The 16,295-nt window shown below is 48.0% G+C and overlaps 1 protein-coding gene across 6 annotated transcripts in view; it reads left to right on the plus strand.

The window, feature by feature from the left end:
• The window catches only part of IQSEC3 (IQ motif and Sec7 domain ArfGEF 3), a 111,439-nt gene that overhangs the window by 31,760 nt on the left and 63,384 nt on the right, over positions 1 to 16,295 (plus strand). For all 6 annotated transcript variants that reach the window (XR_013364463.1, XR_013364462.1, XM_077871525.1 and 3 more), the window contains exon 2: positions 3,408 to 3,491. Coding sequence is in view for 4 of the 6 variants with exons in the window: in XM_077871525.1 (XP_077727651.1) it covers positions 3,408 to 3,491 (84 nt within the window). In the remaining 2 variants the exon portion in view is untranslated. The remainder of the gene's footprint in view (positions 1 to 3,407; positions 3,492 to 16,295) is intronic.

Below are 16,295 nucleotides of genomic sequence, written 5' to 3' on the forward strand. Positions count from 1 at the left end.
CCCTGGCCCAGGTTTAGGAGGCCCATGGGATAGGAGGTGGATAGAGGAGAAATAGGAGAAGGGCTAAAGGCAAACTTCCCCTCTCAGCTGGACTGTTCTGAGGGACCTCCTCAGCAGGAACCCTAAAAGAGACAGCAAGCCCCAAAAGCACTGCCATCCCAAGCCCAAGGTAGGGAAGGACCTGGGGACATCCAGGATTATATCACCCAGTGCACATGCCAACGAAGCTGAATCTGGGGGATTGGGAGGACCGTCTGGAGCCACCCGAGTGCCTGACCAGAGAAGCAGCTCCCAGTTCTGAGAGGAGGCCTCTGAGAAATGGAGGCAGAATCAGAACAGAGCCCCCAGGCACCTGGCTTGTGGCTGTATCCCAGTGAGCTCTCCTTCCTGAAATGCTAGAGCCATGGGTAGTGAACAAGCTCTGCCTCTTTGCCTAGGATCTTGGGGAGCTTTTGTTTGAATTCTGAGCCTACTCTGGGACATAGGTACTTCTGGTGGCAGGAACTGGGGGGTAGATTTTCTGTCTCCTGCATACCTGGGTCTACCTGTCCCTCCACTGTTCGGGCTCTGAGCCAATCTGGTTCCTGTCCTGTCTTCCTCCTTCCCCTTCTCCTCAGGCTGGGCAGTCCTATAACGAGACATTTGGGATCCAGGCAATTCTCTAAAGGCTCTGATTTGCCCCAGGAACCCCAGGGCTGGAATAAGGGAGGTGAGGGGAGCTGGAAAAGTGAACTTCGGACTTTGGTCAGGGAACTACTGTAGACAAATTACTTCCCCACTCTGAGCCCAGTTTTCTAATGTGTGAAATGAGGGATTAGATTCAATTATTTTCCTTACTGCCCTTTTGCAAAACTATATTAGTTGCATTGTCAGTCTATAATCTATATATAATCCATAATCATAACTTACTAAATTAACAAAAACCCAAGATAAAAATTGTCTGTAATCTACCCTGAAATAATATTAATATTTGTGTTGGTTCCTGATACTTCCTAGTCCTTGTTCAGGTACATATTCAATTTTAATATATTTACAATAATATCATAAGTAGGAATTTATATGGAACAACTTCAGCTAACATTATACCGAGCATATTTTTTCCTTTTCTTTTTTTTTTCCTCCTTTGTCTCTACTCTTTTCTTGCTGAGGTAGCTAATATGAACCACTTACTTATATATGCACTCATGTAAAAATACAGTACATTGTACAGAATGTGTATTTAGGGGAGAGGAGTCATTATTTTACAAATCTATATACGTTTCTCTGCTGCTTGCTTTTCTCGTTTAGCCAAGAGATATCACACATAATTCCACTTGGAGATATAGCGCATAACTCTATGGTGTGGATGAAGCTATCCCAATGTATTCAATCAGTCCCTGATTGATGGAGACCATGGTTATTTCCAGCTGTTTTGTTTCCCTCACTAAAAACGATGTTGCCATGACATTTTGTACAAATACCTTTATGAATAGGTTACTTGCATCCCTAAGGTATAGAATTCCAGAGGTGGGACTGCCAGGTCAGAAGACATGTGTTCTTTTTAATCTCCTAAAACAGCTGTAAAAATTCACAGCCACACAGGTAGTAGATCAAGGCACTTCTTTGCCCACATTCTCACCAGCACTTGTAGTTAATTGTCTTTCTAATGGATGAGAAAAGGCATCTTTGTGTTGCTTCAATTTGCACTTCCCTATTTACTAGGAAGGTAGAGCATCTTTCCATTTATTTGTTAGCCCTTTGGATTTCCTCTTTGGTCAATCGGATTTCATTTCCTTTGCTCATTTTTTTCTACTGGGTCTGTCTTCACGTTATAAATTTGTGGGATCTCAATGTAGGATATGAACTTGCCTTCTGTCATATGCATTGCAAATATATTTTCCCACTCAATCATTTGTCGTTTGACTTATTAGAGTATCTTTTTCCATACAAGATGTTTTCATTTTATGTAGTCAGATATATTTCTTTTTCCTAATGGCCTTACAATTTTCTGTTTTGTCTTCAAAGTCTCCCCAACACCTAAGCTGTCTTCCTAGGTTTCCTTGTAAGTTTTCCCTTCTTTTACTTTTTCCTACTGAAACATGAAATTTTTCTGGAATTATTTTTGTCAAATTAAGGTAGGCTCCATCGTTATTTTCTTCCATGAGAAGAACCAAACTCAGCAGCTTCTAATCTATGTTCTTATAATCCTGGGGCGCTCAAGAGACGCCAGGAGGTGGCTACCAAAATTGAGGCTGGCAGGTCAGGGAGGTGGCAGAGACTTCCCACTTCCTGACCATAGAGCTATCCCACTTTGGTTGTTTTATACAATGAGCTCCCAGTAAAGACTGGGTTTGGACACAGTTCTGAGGCCAAAGGAGGTCTAAAAAACCTCTTTCATGCAATCTTTGGGAGCCCTTCCAGGTCTAACATCTTCTGACTCCATGATGGTGAGTGCTTGCTAAGAGAGAGAAGACAACATGTCAGCATAACTTTATATAAAAGTAATTTTAATATTAAATCGCAAGATGGCTCAAAGTAGATATTAGAATTGCAGAGTTTTGGAGATAGAAGGCACCTTGGAAATCATCTAGTCTAATGACTCTCAATTATTGCTACCATTCAAATCACCTGGGAGCTTATAAAATTCCTGGTGTCCCTGACTGGGGCCAGACCAAGTGAATCAGTCCCTGGGTGGAGGTAGGGCCGAGGCACTGATGGTTTAAAAAGTCTCCTGGTGATTCTAATGAGCAACTAGGGTTGAAGACCACTTCTCTAGTTCAACTCCCTTATTTCATTAGCAAATAAATTGAGACCCAGGAAAGATGAACGGAGGTATCACACAGCTGGGTAGCTCTAGAGTTGGCACTAGAACCTATATCTCCACCTCTGGGGTGGCTTTTTCATTTGCATCAAACAAATCCCTCATCAAGCACGTGCCTTGGATCTTCACCCGGCAACACTAAAATCTCTGTATGAGTGCTTTGTATCTTTGCATATGATCAGCTTAAACACATTCACTGCATACAGTTCTGTGCATCATAGATGAATAGACCTAGTTTAGCCTTGCTGGACCATAGTGGGGAACAGGGTTGAAAACAACTATAATGATGAAAGATAGAGCCGAATTAATGGGACATCCTATGCAGAGGAACCTGCTGCAGGGCTGGAGGCTGAGAAGGAGGAAGAGCTGCTGGTGGGAGGTCCAGGGGCTGCAAGCAGGAGGCGCCGTTTGAATAGGCACTGTCTACTGTCTGGTTGAGAAAACCCTTGATGACAGAAACTCGGTGCTGCATTGCCTTCCCAAGAGCAGTGCGTGCTTACTCTGTGGTAACACAGGGTCAAGGGGTCTGGAGGAGGAAAGCCTTGGTACCAGCTGGGTCCAGTCTGTCGAGGCCACCTCTGACCTTCTCCCTCTGCTCTGCCCTCAGGAATGAGACCGTGCTGCACCAGTTCTGCTGCCCAGCTGCCGACGCTGAACAGAAGCCCGCCTGCTCTGACTCGGTCTCACAAAGGTGGGGATGAACTGGTGGCTGTCCTCCCTTCCCTACCCCCACTATCCTTCCCCCAGAGCAAAGTACATTACACAGCACCTCTTCCTCTGAGTTCTGTGCTCCTGTTTCTCTGTTTTTACCTCCTTCCTCCTGCTTCCGTTTCTCTTTCCTTCCTCTGGACCCCAGATGAACCATTCCCAACTCTTGAGGTCATTATACCCTTTTGTTTAAATTTCAAACTAGGCTCCTTCCCCCTAAACGACCTACATAAAATGTCGTCTTTTTATTTTTATTTATTTATTTTTTAAAGATTTTATTTATTCATGAGAGAGATAGAGAGAGAGAGAGAGGCAGAGACACAGGCAGAGGGAGAAGCAGGCTCCAGGCAAGGAGCCTGACATGGGACTCGATCCCAGGACTCAGGATTACACCCTGGGCCGAAGGCAGGCGCCAAACCGCTGAGCCACCCAGGGATCCCCAAATGTCGTCTTTTTAAACATCATCAAGAGAAAATAATTATTAATTTGTATTTTATATAAATATTTATATATTTATAAATTATATATATGTGTATATATATACAGTCCTAGGTTATATATATATATAGTCTGGAACTCAAGAGGTGCTCAACCAATGGTAGTGCCTATTCTTTCTATTATAGCAAAGATTTACAGTTTTCTTTCTTTCTCCTTCCATAAAGGAGCCAAGATGACTGGGTTTAGTTTTCAGGATTTCGAAACTTGACTGAGATAGCTGTCAACCTGGGAAGTAAGGGGGAGTGTTGGGTCAAGAGTCAGTGTCACTGTCCCGGGTTTTCTTCATCTTGTTTGTGTTAGTCATGGTCCCTCTTTAATTAATTAAAAAATTAATTAATTAATTTTTTACTAGGGAAATATCAGATCATCTAATAGTCATTGATGACATCTTAAGTAATAAAATTAAATATATATATGTATATGTATTATGTACATATATATATTTTTGTGATTGAACAGGCATAGCATGGCAATGTAATGAGACAGAAAATATGAGTTTTACAGTATATATTTGGGGTCTTTCCAATATTGTCAATAATATAGCAGCCTTCAGTGGGAAATAGTCATAGTCATCAAAAAATCTATTTGCTTAGCCTCTAAATGTACTATAAATTTTTCATTTTACCGTGGAGTACATCCACATTCATCTAAGTTTATGTGCATCATTGTCATCACATTTGCAAAGCCTGCGCGGAAAGGGCAGTGAGTCATCAAGCGCTGTGCGGACGGACGCATGAGCATAGCAGGGCAGCTCTGCGCGGCCAGCTTCCTATGCTCTGACCTTTCTTCTCCCCTTGTCAGCTCCCAGCTATTTGCTCTGGATGGGTTACATCTTGGGACTGACACCTGACAGCAACCTGAGCAGGTGCTCAGAGGGTGCCTTGCCCCTTTACTCTTTCTTTATATTCCTTAAACTCAAGACTTTCCTGGGATGTGAGTGTTTAATACTTCTGTTCAGGGCCAGTCACTTCCTCAGTGAGAGCAGGAGAAAAGAGAGCCAGTCTGAACAGCTGAAGTCACTGTCCCTCTGTCCGCCCACCTATTTTAATCATTCTTCTTCTCAGGCTCTCCTCTTTCTTCTGTCCTTCCAGCTCTTCTCTTCCTCTCCCACACCCAATTCCACTCCTCTCGCTAGTTTTGATCCCAGATCCCTGCACTGTCAGCCCCGGTCCTTTATTACACTTTCTTCTCTTTTTACCACTTTTTCTGTCTCACTTCTGCGTGTCTCTTCTTTTCTTTACTTGTTTCTGACTTGACTGGGAGTCAAGATACTCAGATTCTGGCCAGAAATTTGCCCCAGTTTGTCTCTGGTTGTTGGGACAAATTTGGGCAAGTTGCTTAGCTCCCTCTGGGCCTGTTTCCCCATCTGTAGGATCAAGGGTGGGGAGTCTATCTGGAAAGTAACGTTGACATATAATCTCATTGAGTCTTTCAGTTGTTCAGTGAGGTTGGACCAGGGAGGTTTTCTTATCCCTGTCTCACATGAGAGCAGACGGAGATTCAGAGCTCAACGACCTTGCCCGCAATCACACAGCCAGAAAGTAAGTACTGGTGCCCAGACTTGCCCTGAGGGCAGGTAGACTGCTACTGCTCAGTCATCAGGACTCAATGATTCCATTATCTTTTTTCCTTTGTTCCTTGGAAAGTAACTAGGTGGTAATTGGAGATGGTGGCTTTTGGTATAAAACCACCCCTAAAGTCGTTAGTACTCTTTTTCCCTTAAAGGGAAGTCAGGGTCAGCGGGGAGGCAGGCAGGACTCAGAAGGGAACTAGGCCAGAGGCTAAAACCAGTGACATACCATAGGGATTCTTCAGTCCAGGGCTGAGGGGGGCTGACCAGGATGGAGGATGGAAGGCAAAGGGAAGGATCAAGCACTGTGCTGATCCCCCAGGTGGTCTGGGGACCATGTTCTGTGCTTGGGGACAGAAGCTTGGGTAAGGCCACTTGGATTCTGGGGGAAATCCCCATCTAGTGGGGCACTGTAATGCCCCCGAATTGAAAATGGCTCGCCTGGAAAACTGGAAGGAGAAAGAAATGGGAGAATGAGATAGGAGGAGAGGAAAAGAAAGAGGACAGAGAGTGGAGTGACATCCAGGTGATCTCTGAGGAAAGGGACCAAGGGCCTTGACTCCTTCCCATGAACTGTCACTGTTCAGACACACAGTGGAGTCTTCTTAAAAATGTCCTCCCTGGCGAGGCAGGAAGAAGAGAAAAAAGCTGCCTGCCTAGGTGACCTCCCACCCATCCATCCAGCTCAATTCAGTGAATGTTTAATTACTACCACCCAAGCACCAGGCATAGGTGAGGACAGATACCAGGGTGTCCTCAAGCTCAGCCCTGGCAGAGTGCCAGCAACAGAAGTCCTCCCTAGCGTTTCCCATGGCCATCCTGTCTCTTGCTCTCATCCTTCCCATTCCTCCACCTGCCCACACTCCTCTGCCTGCTGGGTCCACCCTGCAGCCCTGGATTCTGGTGGGAAGGGGTGGGAGGAGCTGGTGTGCCCTGTGGGAGAGGGGAGGCCGAGGACGGGGTGGAGGCACTCTGGAAGGGAGGGTGGGAGACCATTCGGTGGTGGAGGGCCCGTGAGCACTACCAACCGCCGCCCTCCCCTCTGCGCAGGGCAGGGGGACTTGTCCCCAGTTGGTCCAGACCTTCAGCTGCTGTCCGCCTCTGCTCCCAGTTATTCCAAATTGTCCTGTTTGGTTTGTAGTTTCCTAGAGCATATTTCTATCTGTTCATGTGTCTGTCTGTGTCTCTGATGTCAGTTTCTCGGCTTCTCTGGGAGGAAGCCTTCTGGATGTCTTCTGAGAGTCTAACTGTGTGTGTCTGTCAGTCTATCTGTTCTCGGCTTCGTGGGGGACATTCCATCCTGAGAAAGTTTTCTTCCATTAGACCCCAACATCCCCACTACCAGGCCTTTCCTGACCCCTTCATAGCCCCTTATCCCTCTTCTTTAACCAGATCTCCTGCCTCCCAAGTGTAGCCCAGACCTCCCTGTAAATTGCTCTGTGAGAATGTGCCAAGGTCAGAGACTGGGGTGCGGGCTAGTGCAGGGTGAGTGGGCCACGGTGCAAGATCTGGGGCTGGGCTGCAGGGCTCTGAGACAAGCCAGGCTCCGGTCAGTCCACTTCCCACTCGGCCGCCTCAGAGTTCTCTGAGGATAAGCCCATTGGTCTCTATGAGAGCCCCTAACAAGAAGGTCTAACCCACTCAATGAGGTCTCAGGGTCCCTGGGAACTTTGGTGTGTGAACTCAGAGCTGGCTGTCTTACATCCTTCCTGTGCACCCAGGCTGAAGCCAGGGGTGACCAAGGTCAGCCTGAGTTTGAGGTGTCCGACCTCAGGCTGTGGGGCTGAGTAAGAATCCCTTCCTTGAGCTGCTGGACTCTTCCCCTAGGGGCGGCATGGTAACTGGTCTCTGTGAGTGGATCAACCACAGCCCCATCAGTCAGTGATGTGGAGAGGAGCTGCCACAGCCTGGGGCAAACCTTCAGCACAGGAGAGAGATTGGGGGCGGGGCAGGAGAAATCCTTAACCCTCCGGAAGAGGCAGCCAAGCTCCAGCCCTGGAGGAGGGGGTGGGGGTTGCTGGGACAACCTGCCCAGCCACCAATAGAGCAGCGTTTGGGGAATGGGGTCGGGAGAAACTCTATCTTGGGACCTGGAGCCTGCCAGGGAGTGATGGTCCTGAAAGTGGGAAGACCCAAGTGAAGCAAGCTGGGTATCTGTAAGAAAGGAGGCCAAGGGCTGGACCACCCAAGAATGGTGCCTAGGCTTTCAAGCCCCTAGGCAAAGTGCCTAGGCTTACCAGGGTAATTAAGCCCTCAGGTGAGAGCTGGGGGGGGGGGGGTGGAGCCCAGAGCAGCCAGCCAGGGGCAGCAAGTGCGTGCCAGGCTCTTTCTTCCCCCTTCCCTACCTCCTCCTGCTGCTAGATAATGACAGGGCTTTATTCTAGGGAACTGAATAGGCTAGTAATTGCAGTCCTGCTTTCAATTCCGTGGCTCTCCCTCCCTCTCAGGCTCTCAGTGACACTCGGAACAATGACCCTGGAGCTGGCCAGCCACCTCCCAGCATCCAGCAGAATGGCAGCCCATTTGTCTCTGTGGGTGGCAATGGGGCCAAGTTGAGGAAGATTGGCTTCTATTAGAGTAATGAGAGGAGGCTTGTATTTGGTCCTTCCTCCTCACCTACCCCATCCTTACTCCAGGATGGAAGATACACTAATATTTCTTTTTTTTAAATTTTTTTTTTTATGATAGTCACAGAGAGAGAGAGAGAGAGAGAGAGAGGCAGAGACACAGGCAGAGGAAGAAGCAGGCTCCATGCACCGGGAGCCCGATGTGGGATTCGATCCCGGGTCTCCAGGATCGCGCCCTGGTCCAAAGGCAGGCGCCAAACCGCTGCGCCACCCAGGGAATATTTCTTGAACATAATATTTATTGAACATGCCAGCGATGTTGCACTAAGCACTCTCAATATTTTATCTCAATTCTGCGAGATAGTAAGGAATCTGGGATGGAGAGAAGTCTCTCTCTTTTTTTTTTAAGATTTTATTTATTTATGAGAGAGAGAGAGAGGCACAGACACAGGCAGAGGGAGAAGCAGGCTCCATGAAGGGAGCCCAACATGGGACTCGATCCCGAGTCTCCAGGATCAGGTCCTGGGCTGAAGGCGGCGCTAAACCGCTGAGCCACCTGGGCTGCCCAGAAGTCCTGTTTCTTGATAGAGAGATGGCGCTAATCAGTTCTGGAGGTGGAAGGTGAGCTCAGTTCTAATTCCAAAATGCAACCTCTTTCCACTGAGCTGCTGCTAGGATTTTTTTTCTTTCCTTTTCTTTCTTAAAGAGCACAGGAGAAATCCTTGTAGGCATTTCTTTTGATCTTAAATAACATCTATTTTCTGTGATTGTAAGTTATACTTGCTAGTTGTTGGAAATACGGAAAATGCAGAAATATAAAGCAGAAAATAATTCAATCCAGTTATATACAATTAACCACTGTCAATATATTAGGGTGCAACCTTCCAGGGTGTTATTTTTCCAGGCCCTGGATTTTGCATTTTCCCCCATTAAAAACAAAAAGAGAAAAGATTTTGTAGCCTGCACTTCGCACTCAGTAAGCTGCGCGGTCTAGGAGAGCCTCCGGCCCACAGCAGCCCCTCCCGTGCCCCCACCCCTCTGGGCGCCGCCTGCACCTGCGCCTGCGCCTGCGCCTGCACCTGCGCCTGCACCTGCGCCTGCACCTGCACCTGCAGCAGGCCCCCCGCCCCCCGCCCCCCGGCCCCCGGCCCCCGGCCCTGGGCGCTGCCCTGGAGGAAGGGACTTCCTTCGGGGGCTGCGGGCGGGAGCGCCCTGCGTCAGCACCGCCGGCGCCGCGGTCGGGCCCGGGGCGAGATCAATGGACCAGCCAGTGTTTACTCAGCGATTACGGAGCAATTAAATTCTCAGTCGATGCTGTTCAGTCCTGGAACAGCTGGGCTGGGGAGCCTGGGCGTCACGTGCCAGGGAGGGGCGGGGCTGGTCCTGGGCCGCCCCCGCCGGGCAGCGCCGGGAAGACCCCCTCCAAGGCCCGGGGGTGGGGCGGCGGGGTCGCCGCGGTCTCGGCCTCCCCTGCGCGCCCCGGGACGGCAGCCGGAGGCAGGCGAGGCCGAGGGAAAGTTGTCTGGTCTCTCCCGCGGCCCCTGGTTAGTTCCCAAAGGCCTTGGCGAGGATCGGGATCATGCGACCTGATGCGGTGCTGTGACAGGTTCCCCGATGCATCTGCCGGCTGCGGGCCCGGTGGGATTCCCGGCGGTGGTGGCCCTCGGCCTGGGGGCCACACAGCCCGCCCCGCGGAAGTGCCGAGGGGAGGCGGAGGGGCCGGAGCCGAGGGGCTGCCCCTTCTTACCTGGGCTTCGCTCCCCAGCGCCCTGAGGATTTCTGTGTAGTTCCAGCAGGATCCACCTTGGCTGGGCTCTGTACCTGAGGATAACCACAGGGAAAATGGCAGAAGGATAATTCAGTCCTGGAGCTAGGGAAATGTGTCCTCTGATGAACCCTACGGCCGGTCTCCTCTCCTGTCCATGCTTTTGCCCCATCTTCCCCACCAGAGGCACAAAAGATAAAACAGATGTCAGAATCCTTTGACAGCTGGGTCAGGAATGTCCTCCCCCACCCCTAATTCCCAAGAGTCCAGAGACTATTAGAAAAGCTTGGTCTTGTCATAATTTTCAGCTTTCTGTTCAGAGGGTTTGCCTCAGCAGCCGCGTGAAGCTTGGGTTTGGCGTCAAGTATTTCTCGGGGCCAATTTCCTTATGTACCTTCCCCTCTCAGTCACTCTGTAAGGCCAGTCTCTCCATGGGATGGAGGGTGTAGCCTGGTTTGCAGATCAAGGACCTTGATCTCGTGCCCCTCCACCCTACAGATGAGGCTGTTTGAGCATTCCAGGCAGCAGCAGGTAAACACATCAGAGCCACCAAACTGAAAAAGGAAAGGACCCAAAGAGTATTTGGGGGGGGGGTGCAGAAGAGCTTTAGGCTTTATTATCTAAAGAAATAAACATAACTAAAGATAATACTCCCAGAACAACAAAATGAAAGCTACCATTAAGAAATGCTTAACTATCTCTGTTTAGTGGGTATTCATTAATGCAGAATTTTGTCCAACTTGGGGAAACAGATTCTTTTTTCATTTACCAGAAACTTCTTGTTTGAGTCTTTTGGATATTCTTTTTTCATTCCCAGAAAGAATGCCCTCTCCTTGCAGCCCTAAGCGATTTTTCTAACGTCACCATCTAAGAGATGGTGGTTACATGGATGCTTTTGGTTTGGTTTGGTTTTCTCCTCTGAAAGTAATATTTACCCATTCATTTATCTTTCAACCAATAACATGACCATAAAAATAATTTATAATTTCAATAAGTGTTTCTGCTTCTATGACAAGAAGGGTTTTAAGTCTGTTTCATCAAACCAAAAGACAGGCAATCATCTTACTCTGCAGCAAGAGTTATTTGATCAGATCTGACATTCTTGACGACATTAATGCCTTTGACAGAGGCCTTGGAATGGCTTGAGAAAGGAGAATTTAGAGATTTCTTTTGTGATGATGAAAAAAAAAAACAAAAAACAAAAAACAGGAAGGACAGCTGTCTGTGAAGGAAGACTGGCATATGTTGCTGTCTTCAACACAGAGAAGTGCCAGAAGGATCAAAATGAAAGGCAGTGTTGCTTTTGAACCACAGGATGTCCGGCTGGGGGAGGCCTCGGGGATGCATCACCCATTATCACACAGATAGGAGATGCGGGAGGGTGCTTTGCCCAAGGTCTCCCAGCTGGTGAAGTGTAGAACAGGGTCTACACTACAGGGTCTACAGGGCTCAGTCTTCCTGAAGAGCTGGTGCTTTCCACCCCCAGATTTCCTTAGCTACCTCATGAGAGGGTGAATGTTATCCCCAATAAGGCCCAGGCAACAGTGATCCCATAAGAAGACACTGCGGTGGTTGGAGGGCCGGCATACCTGCGGAGCACCTGGCAGGTGGTGGTGGGGGGGGGAGGGTTTTGACAAATCCAAACAAAGGACAAGTGGCACAGTGGGGACAGCAGACCAAGAAGCAAATGGGAACAGCAACATCCGGACTAGCGCGAGCATATGTAACACATGAGAAGCGTTGGGTGGGCCGGCGCCTGGGTTCTGTCTTTCTCCGTTCTACTTATCGTTTTTTTTTGTTTTTGTTTTTTTTTTAAGATTTTATTTATTTATTAATGAGAAACAGAGAGACAGAGAAGCAGAGACACAGGCAGAGGAGGGAGAAGCAGGCTCCATGCTGGGAGCCCGAGGCAGGACTTGATGCTGGGACGGGGATCACGCCCTGAGCCGAAGGCAGATGCTCAACCACTGAGCCACCCAGGCGCCCCCCCCCCCCCCCCCCCCCCGTTCTACTCATTGTTAAAGCACAAAAGGAAATTTTCGAAAGAAGCAAAGCCTGGCCTCACTCATAATCCTCTAGCATTCTCACAGCACCTCCTGGCGTTGGGGACAGGGTGGCCTGGATGCTGGGCTGTGCCTCCACCCCTGCACCCCTGCATGCTCCAGGGAAGAGCCTGTTGCCCACTTCTCTTCCACCATAGATGCACTTGCCTTCACTCCAAGGACAGAAATGATAGAAAATGAAGAAAGGCTAAGTGGTAAATCAGTCATAACCCACGTTCTGGTTCTTTCATGAATCTGGTCCTCACCACAAACCTGTTACAGGTCATAGGGGCAAGACTTGTTGTGTCGATGTTATGGCTGAGGAAATACTCAGGGAAAAGAAAGGACTTGTTCAGGTTCCAAAGGTAGAAGCTGGCAGGGATGAAGACAAGCCCGTATGAAGAGAGGAGATGCAGCCAGCAGTGACGTTAAGCCTGGCAGGAGCCTGTCACTGTTTGAACCTGATGGCTGGGCCATGCCCCAGGTGCCACCACATACATGGGCTGGCAGCATCTCAGTGTGGTTCCTACCTTCTAATTTAGGCTGCAGGTTGGCAGGTTTGGAGGAGCAATTAGGTTACCCTGAGGTCCTCGGATTTCAGGGGAACCAACTCACCAGAAACAAATTTATGAGACTGATATATCAGTATAAATTTATTAATTCATAATGAGAAATGATAATGGTGAACAGGATACTACTCATAATTATCGATTAATAAGGAACTTAAAAATATGAGTGTCTCTTTTCTTTTCCAAGGACAGAGAGATGAGCAGCAGATGATTTTTGTGGATTCTCTTCTAGTCTGGAAAGGAAGAAAGAATTGGGGAGGTAGTAAACTAGTATCCTGGGCTCTAAGATGAATGCAGGAAGACTTCAAGGAAGTTCTAGAATGTGGAGCAGTTTAGAGCATACATAGAGCAGCTCAAATCCAGGTTCAGATCCTGGCTTGGCTACTTACAAACTCTGTGGCCTTGGTTAAATGACTTATACTTTCTAATCCTCAATTATTATTGCTTATCTGTAAAATGAGGATAGGAATAGTACTTACCTCTTATGAGGCTGAGGGGATTAAATGAGATGCTGCATGCAAGGGTGCTCCGCATAGAGGAAGCCCTTGGTAAATGCTAACTCTTTTTTTTTTTTTAAGGATTTTATTTATTTATTCATGAAAGACACACAGAGAGAAAGGCAGAGACATAGGCAGAAGGAGAAGCAGGCTCCAGGCAGAGGGCCCGATGTGGGACTCCATCCTGAGACTGAGGATCACGCCCTGAGCCAGGGGCAGGTGCTCAACTGCTGAGCCACCCAGGCGTCCCTAAATGGTAACTCTTTTAAAGCTGGATTTTTCAAGAGCAGGGAGGGAGAAATCAATCAAGATCCAGGAGTCCCAGAGAAGGGGCCTAGAAACTCAGGTATGACTAGGAAATGGGTAGAAAGAGTGTGCTGACTACTTCAGGGGATGAGGGTCTAATGGCAGAGCTCTTGGGATGGCAAGTAGGAGGAGACACACTACCCTGCATGTTGTTCAAGGTCATTGAGCCATGCTTGTCAGAGAGAGGGTCTAGTCCCTCCTTTGGATGGCAGGTGATGTGCATGGAGAAGGAGGCAGTCTTTCAGATGTTTCTATTCAAGCCTAGCCTGGGACATATGGAGTGTTGGCTAGGAAGAGCCCAATATCTGAGAGAGAGAAAGACTCTGAAAACCAAGGGACCGATTTGGGGAAAAGATCAAAGAAGCTAGAGGTCCAGATGAATGCCAATCCAGCAGGGCCACCAGGCCCAGGGAGGAGATTTTCTAGATATCAGGGTAGGAGAGGAGATGATTTAACCTGGCACCAGGCTGTCACAGTGCAGGCTAAGATGAGATTAAAAGCAAAGGCATTTTATCAGAAAATTCTTGCCAGCTGACAGTTTGACTGCATGTTCTCCTAAGAGGAGGAAACAGTTGAACCCTTACAGAGAAAGGATTATGGCCTGGCACTAAGCCCTGCCCTGCCTGGAAGGGTGGGTGGTCCCCCAAGCTGGGATCTCCGAGGCTTCTCCCAAAGCCAGTGTGCCCTTCGTTGTCCCTTCATCCTAAACAGTTTTGGAAATGATGTGCGAAACCCACAGAAATGTGGAAAATGGCACGGCCACTCTAATCCCGTATGTTTGTGAATGGTTTCTACTGCAGCAAGAAAGATTGAAGCTAGACATTAGGCAGAACTTCAAGTAGGAAAGCAAAAGATAAGGTGACTGTAGGGACACAGGTAAATAATCTTGTTCCATAGCAACTTGATAGATGTCCAGAGCAGCGTCCTACACTACTGGCCATTTTGCCATTTCCATCACTTGTGTTGTAAGGACAAAATAGGACAATTGTGTCCTGTTTTTGGCAAGCATAGGCCTGACTGCCACAGGCACCGGTTGGCCATCAGAGACCTTTCCCCTGGTATGTGGTGAAACTGAGCCTGTGAGTCGCTGGGAGAATATCTTTCCCTGGAGATAGCTCCAACCAAAGAAACACCTGCTCGACTGGGATGAGGCAGGGCTGATCTGGCTGGGACAGGAGGAGGATAGAATAAAGGGACTTTCTAGTCACTAGGATACAAAATAGCCAGACACGGTCTCTTGTCCAGCTTCGGGGATGCACGGTGTGCACACCCAGTTTGTGTAGGTCACCATCCTGTGGCTCTCTGAGGGACCCAAGAGGAACTAGATGAGGTCTTTGCTCTCCAGGGAGCAATTGCTCTTGAGCTAGGAGCTAAAGAAGCACGACATGCCCAGATTACAGAAGGAAACCTACACTGACTGAACATCAGTCGGTGCCAGAGGCTTTCTGGACATTGCTCTATTAACCTCCCCGGCAGAATCATGTGGTAGGTATCCCCACCTTGCACATGAAGAAACAGGCGTGGAGAAGTCAGAGAACTAGCCAATGCCACACCGCAAGTGGTTGGGTGGGTTTTAAACGGTGGTCATTCTGTCTGGTTCTTAATCTCATACTTGTTACATTCTGCTGCCTCCCAGCCCTTATACCTCTGGTATGCTTCTCTCAGCATCATCTTGAACTCAGAGCTTCAGAAACTATGCCATACAGAAAAGAACAATACTTCTGCATTTTAAGAACTCTAGCACAAGAACATAAAGGAATGATAGGTCAAGTTCAAGGATGGTTCTTTATTCTGAAGTCATATCCTTGCTACTTTTTCGTAATTTTTTTTTGTAACATTGTAAGGAAGCCAAATGATACTTTTGCTTTTTTTTTATTTTCTTATTTGAACAAAATAGCACATTGGAAATCCTAAAAAAAGAAAAAGACAGTTGCTTCTTATATAGAGCTTGCTGAGCATTGTACACACATTCCTACCTTAATTCTCTCATACAGAGGAAAGCAACTTGCCCAAGGCCATACAGCAAGTCAATGGCAGAACCCAAGTTCAAACCCAGGCAGTCTGGCGCTGAGTCTACACCTATACCTGCTGCGGTGCGGCCCCAAATTATGTGTTGGCCAACAATGCCTGCAGCCTCCTATGCTCTGTCCTCTCAGAGACCCCAAAGGCACTCATACCCCAGACCTGGCTCCCACCTGGCTCATGGGCTGATGTCTTTTTTGAGTACACCTCTCCAGCATGTGTGGCTGTGTGGCTCCTGACAGTCACCACTGTCCATTTGGGGATGGTTACATATCCAGACCACAAAAAGACGGGGGCAGCATGGTTCCTTAAAGAACAAATCCATTTTCTTTCCTGAAAGTCTCCCCTGCCGGGATAATGGGTACAGCCCAGCGGTGGCCAGATCCCTGCCACTGTTTCTGTCCTGCCAGTGTGGAGCTTTGGGCTATTGCCCTTGCAGGGCCTTCCTGACCTGTTCGGAGTCTGCAAAGTCTTGAATGTTCTTGAGCCTCCCCTGTGAGAGCGCTCTGCAAACGCAGGGCTCCTGCCAAGCAGCCATCGCTACTTACGTAAAGATGAGGAAGAAATTTCCCCCTAAGGAAAAGCTAGGGAATGCTAAACACAAATTCGGGACAAAGATTCCTTTGAGGAGATAAAGAGGAATATGCAGGGCATGAAGGCTTCTAATGGGCCATTTCTTGAGCTGGGTACAAGTGAATATTTTTCTTTATACCTTACATATGTCACTCATAGTTGCATATATAAAATGGCTCTATAAAAGAAAAAAGTAAATAAAACCAGATTTTACTAGGCTGTAAATACCAAGTGTTGTCTGTACTAGGCTTGTGATGACTTTGGGCAGTATTTCTGGAGCTTCATCGCAGGGTTGGGTGCCATGAGGGCATCAGGTGTGGGAAACATCTTCTCTTAGGCATGATTACACAAGCACACATAAAAGGTGAGGAAATCCAA

This window comes from Canis aureus, chromosome 25, assembly GCF_053574225.1.
Source record: "Canis aureus isolate CA01 chromosome 25, VMU_Caureus_v.1.0, whole genome shotgun sequence".
In the NCBI taxonomy this organism is placed as follows: Eukaryota; Metazoa; Chordata; class Mammalia; order Carnivora; family Canidae; genus Canis; species Canis aureus.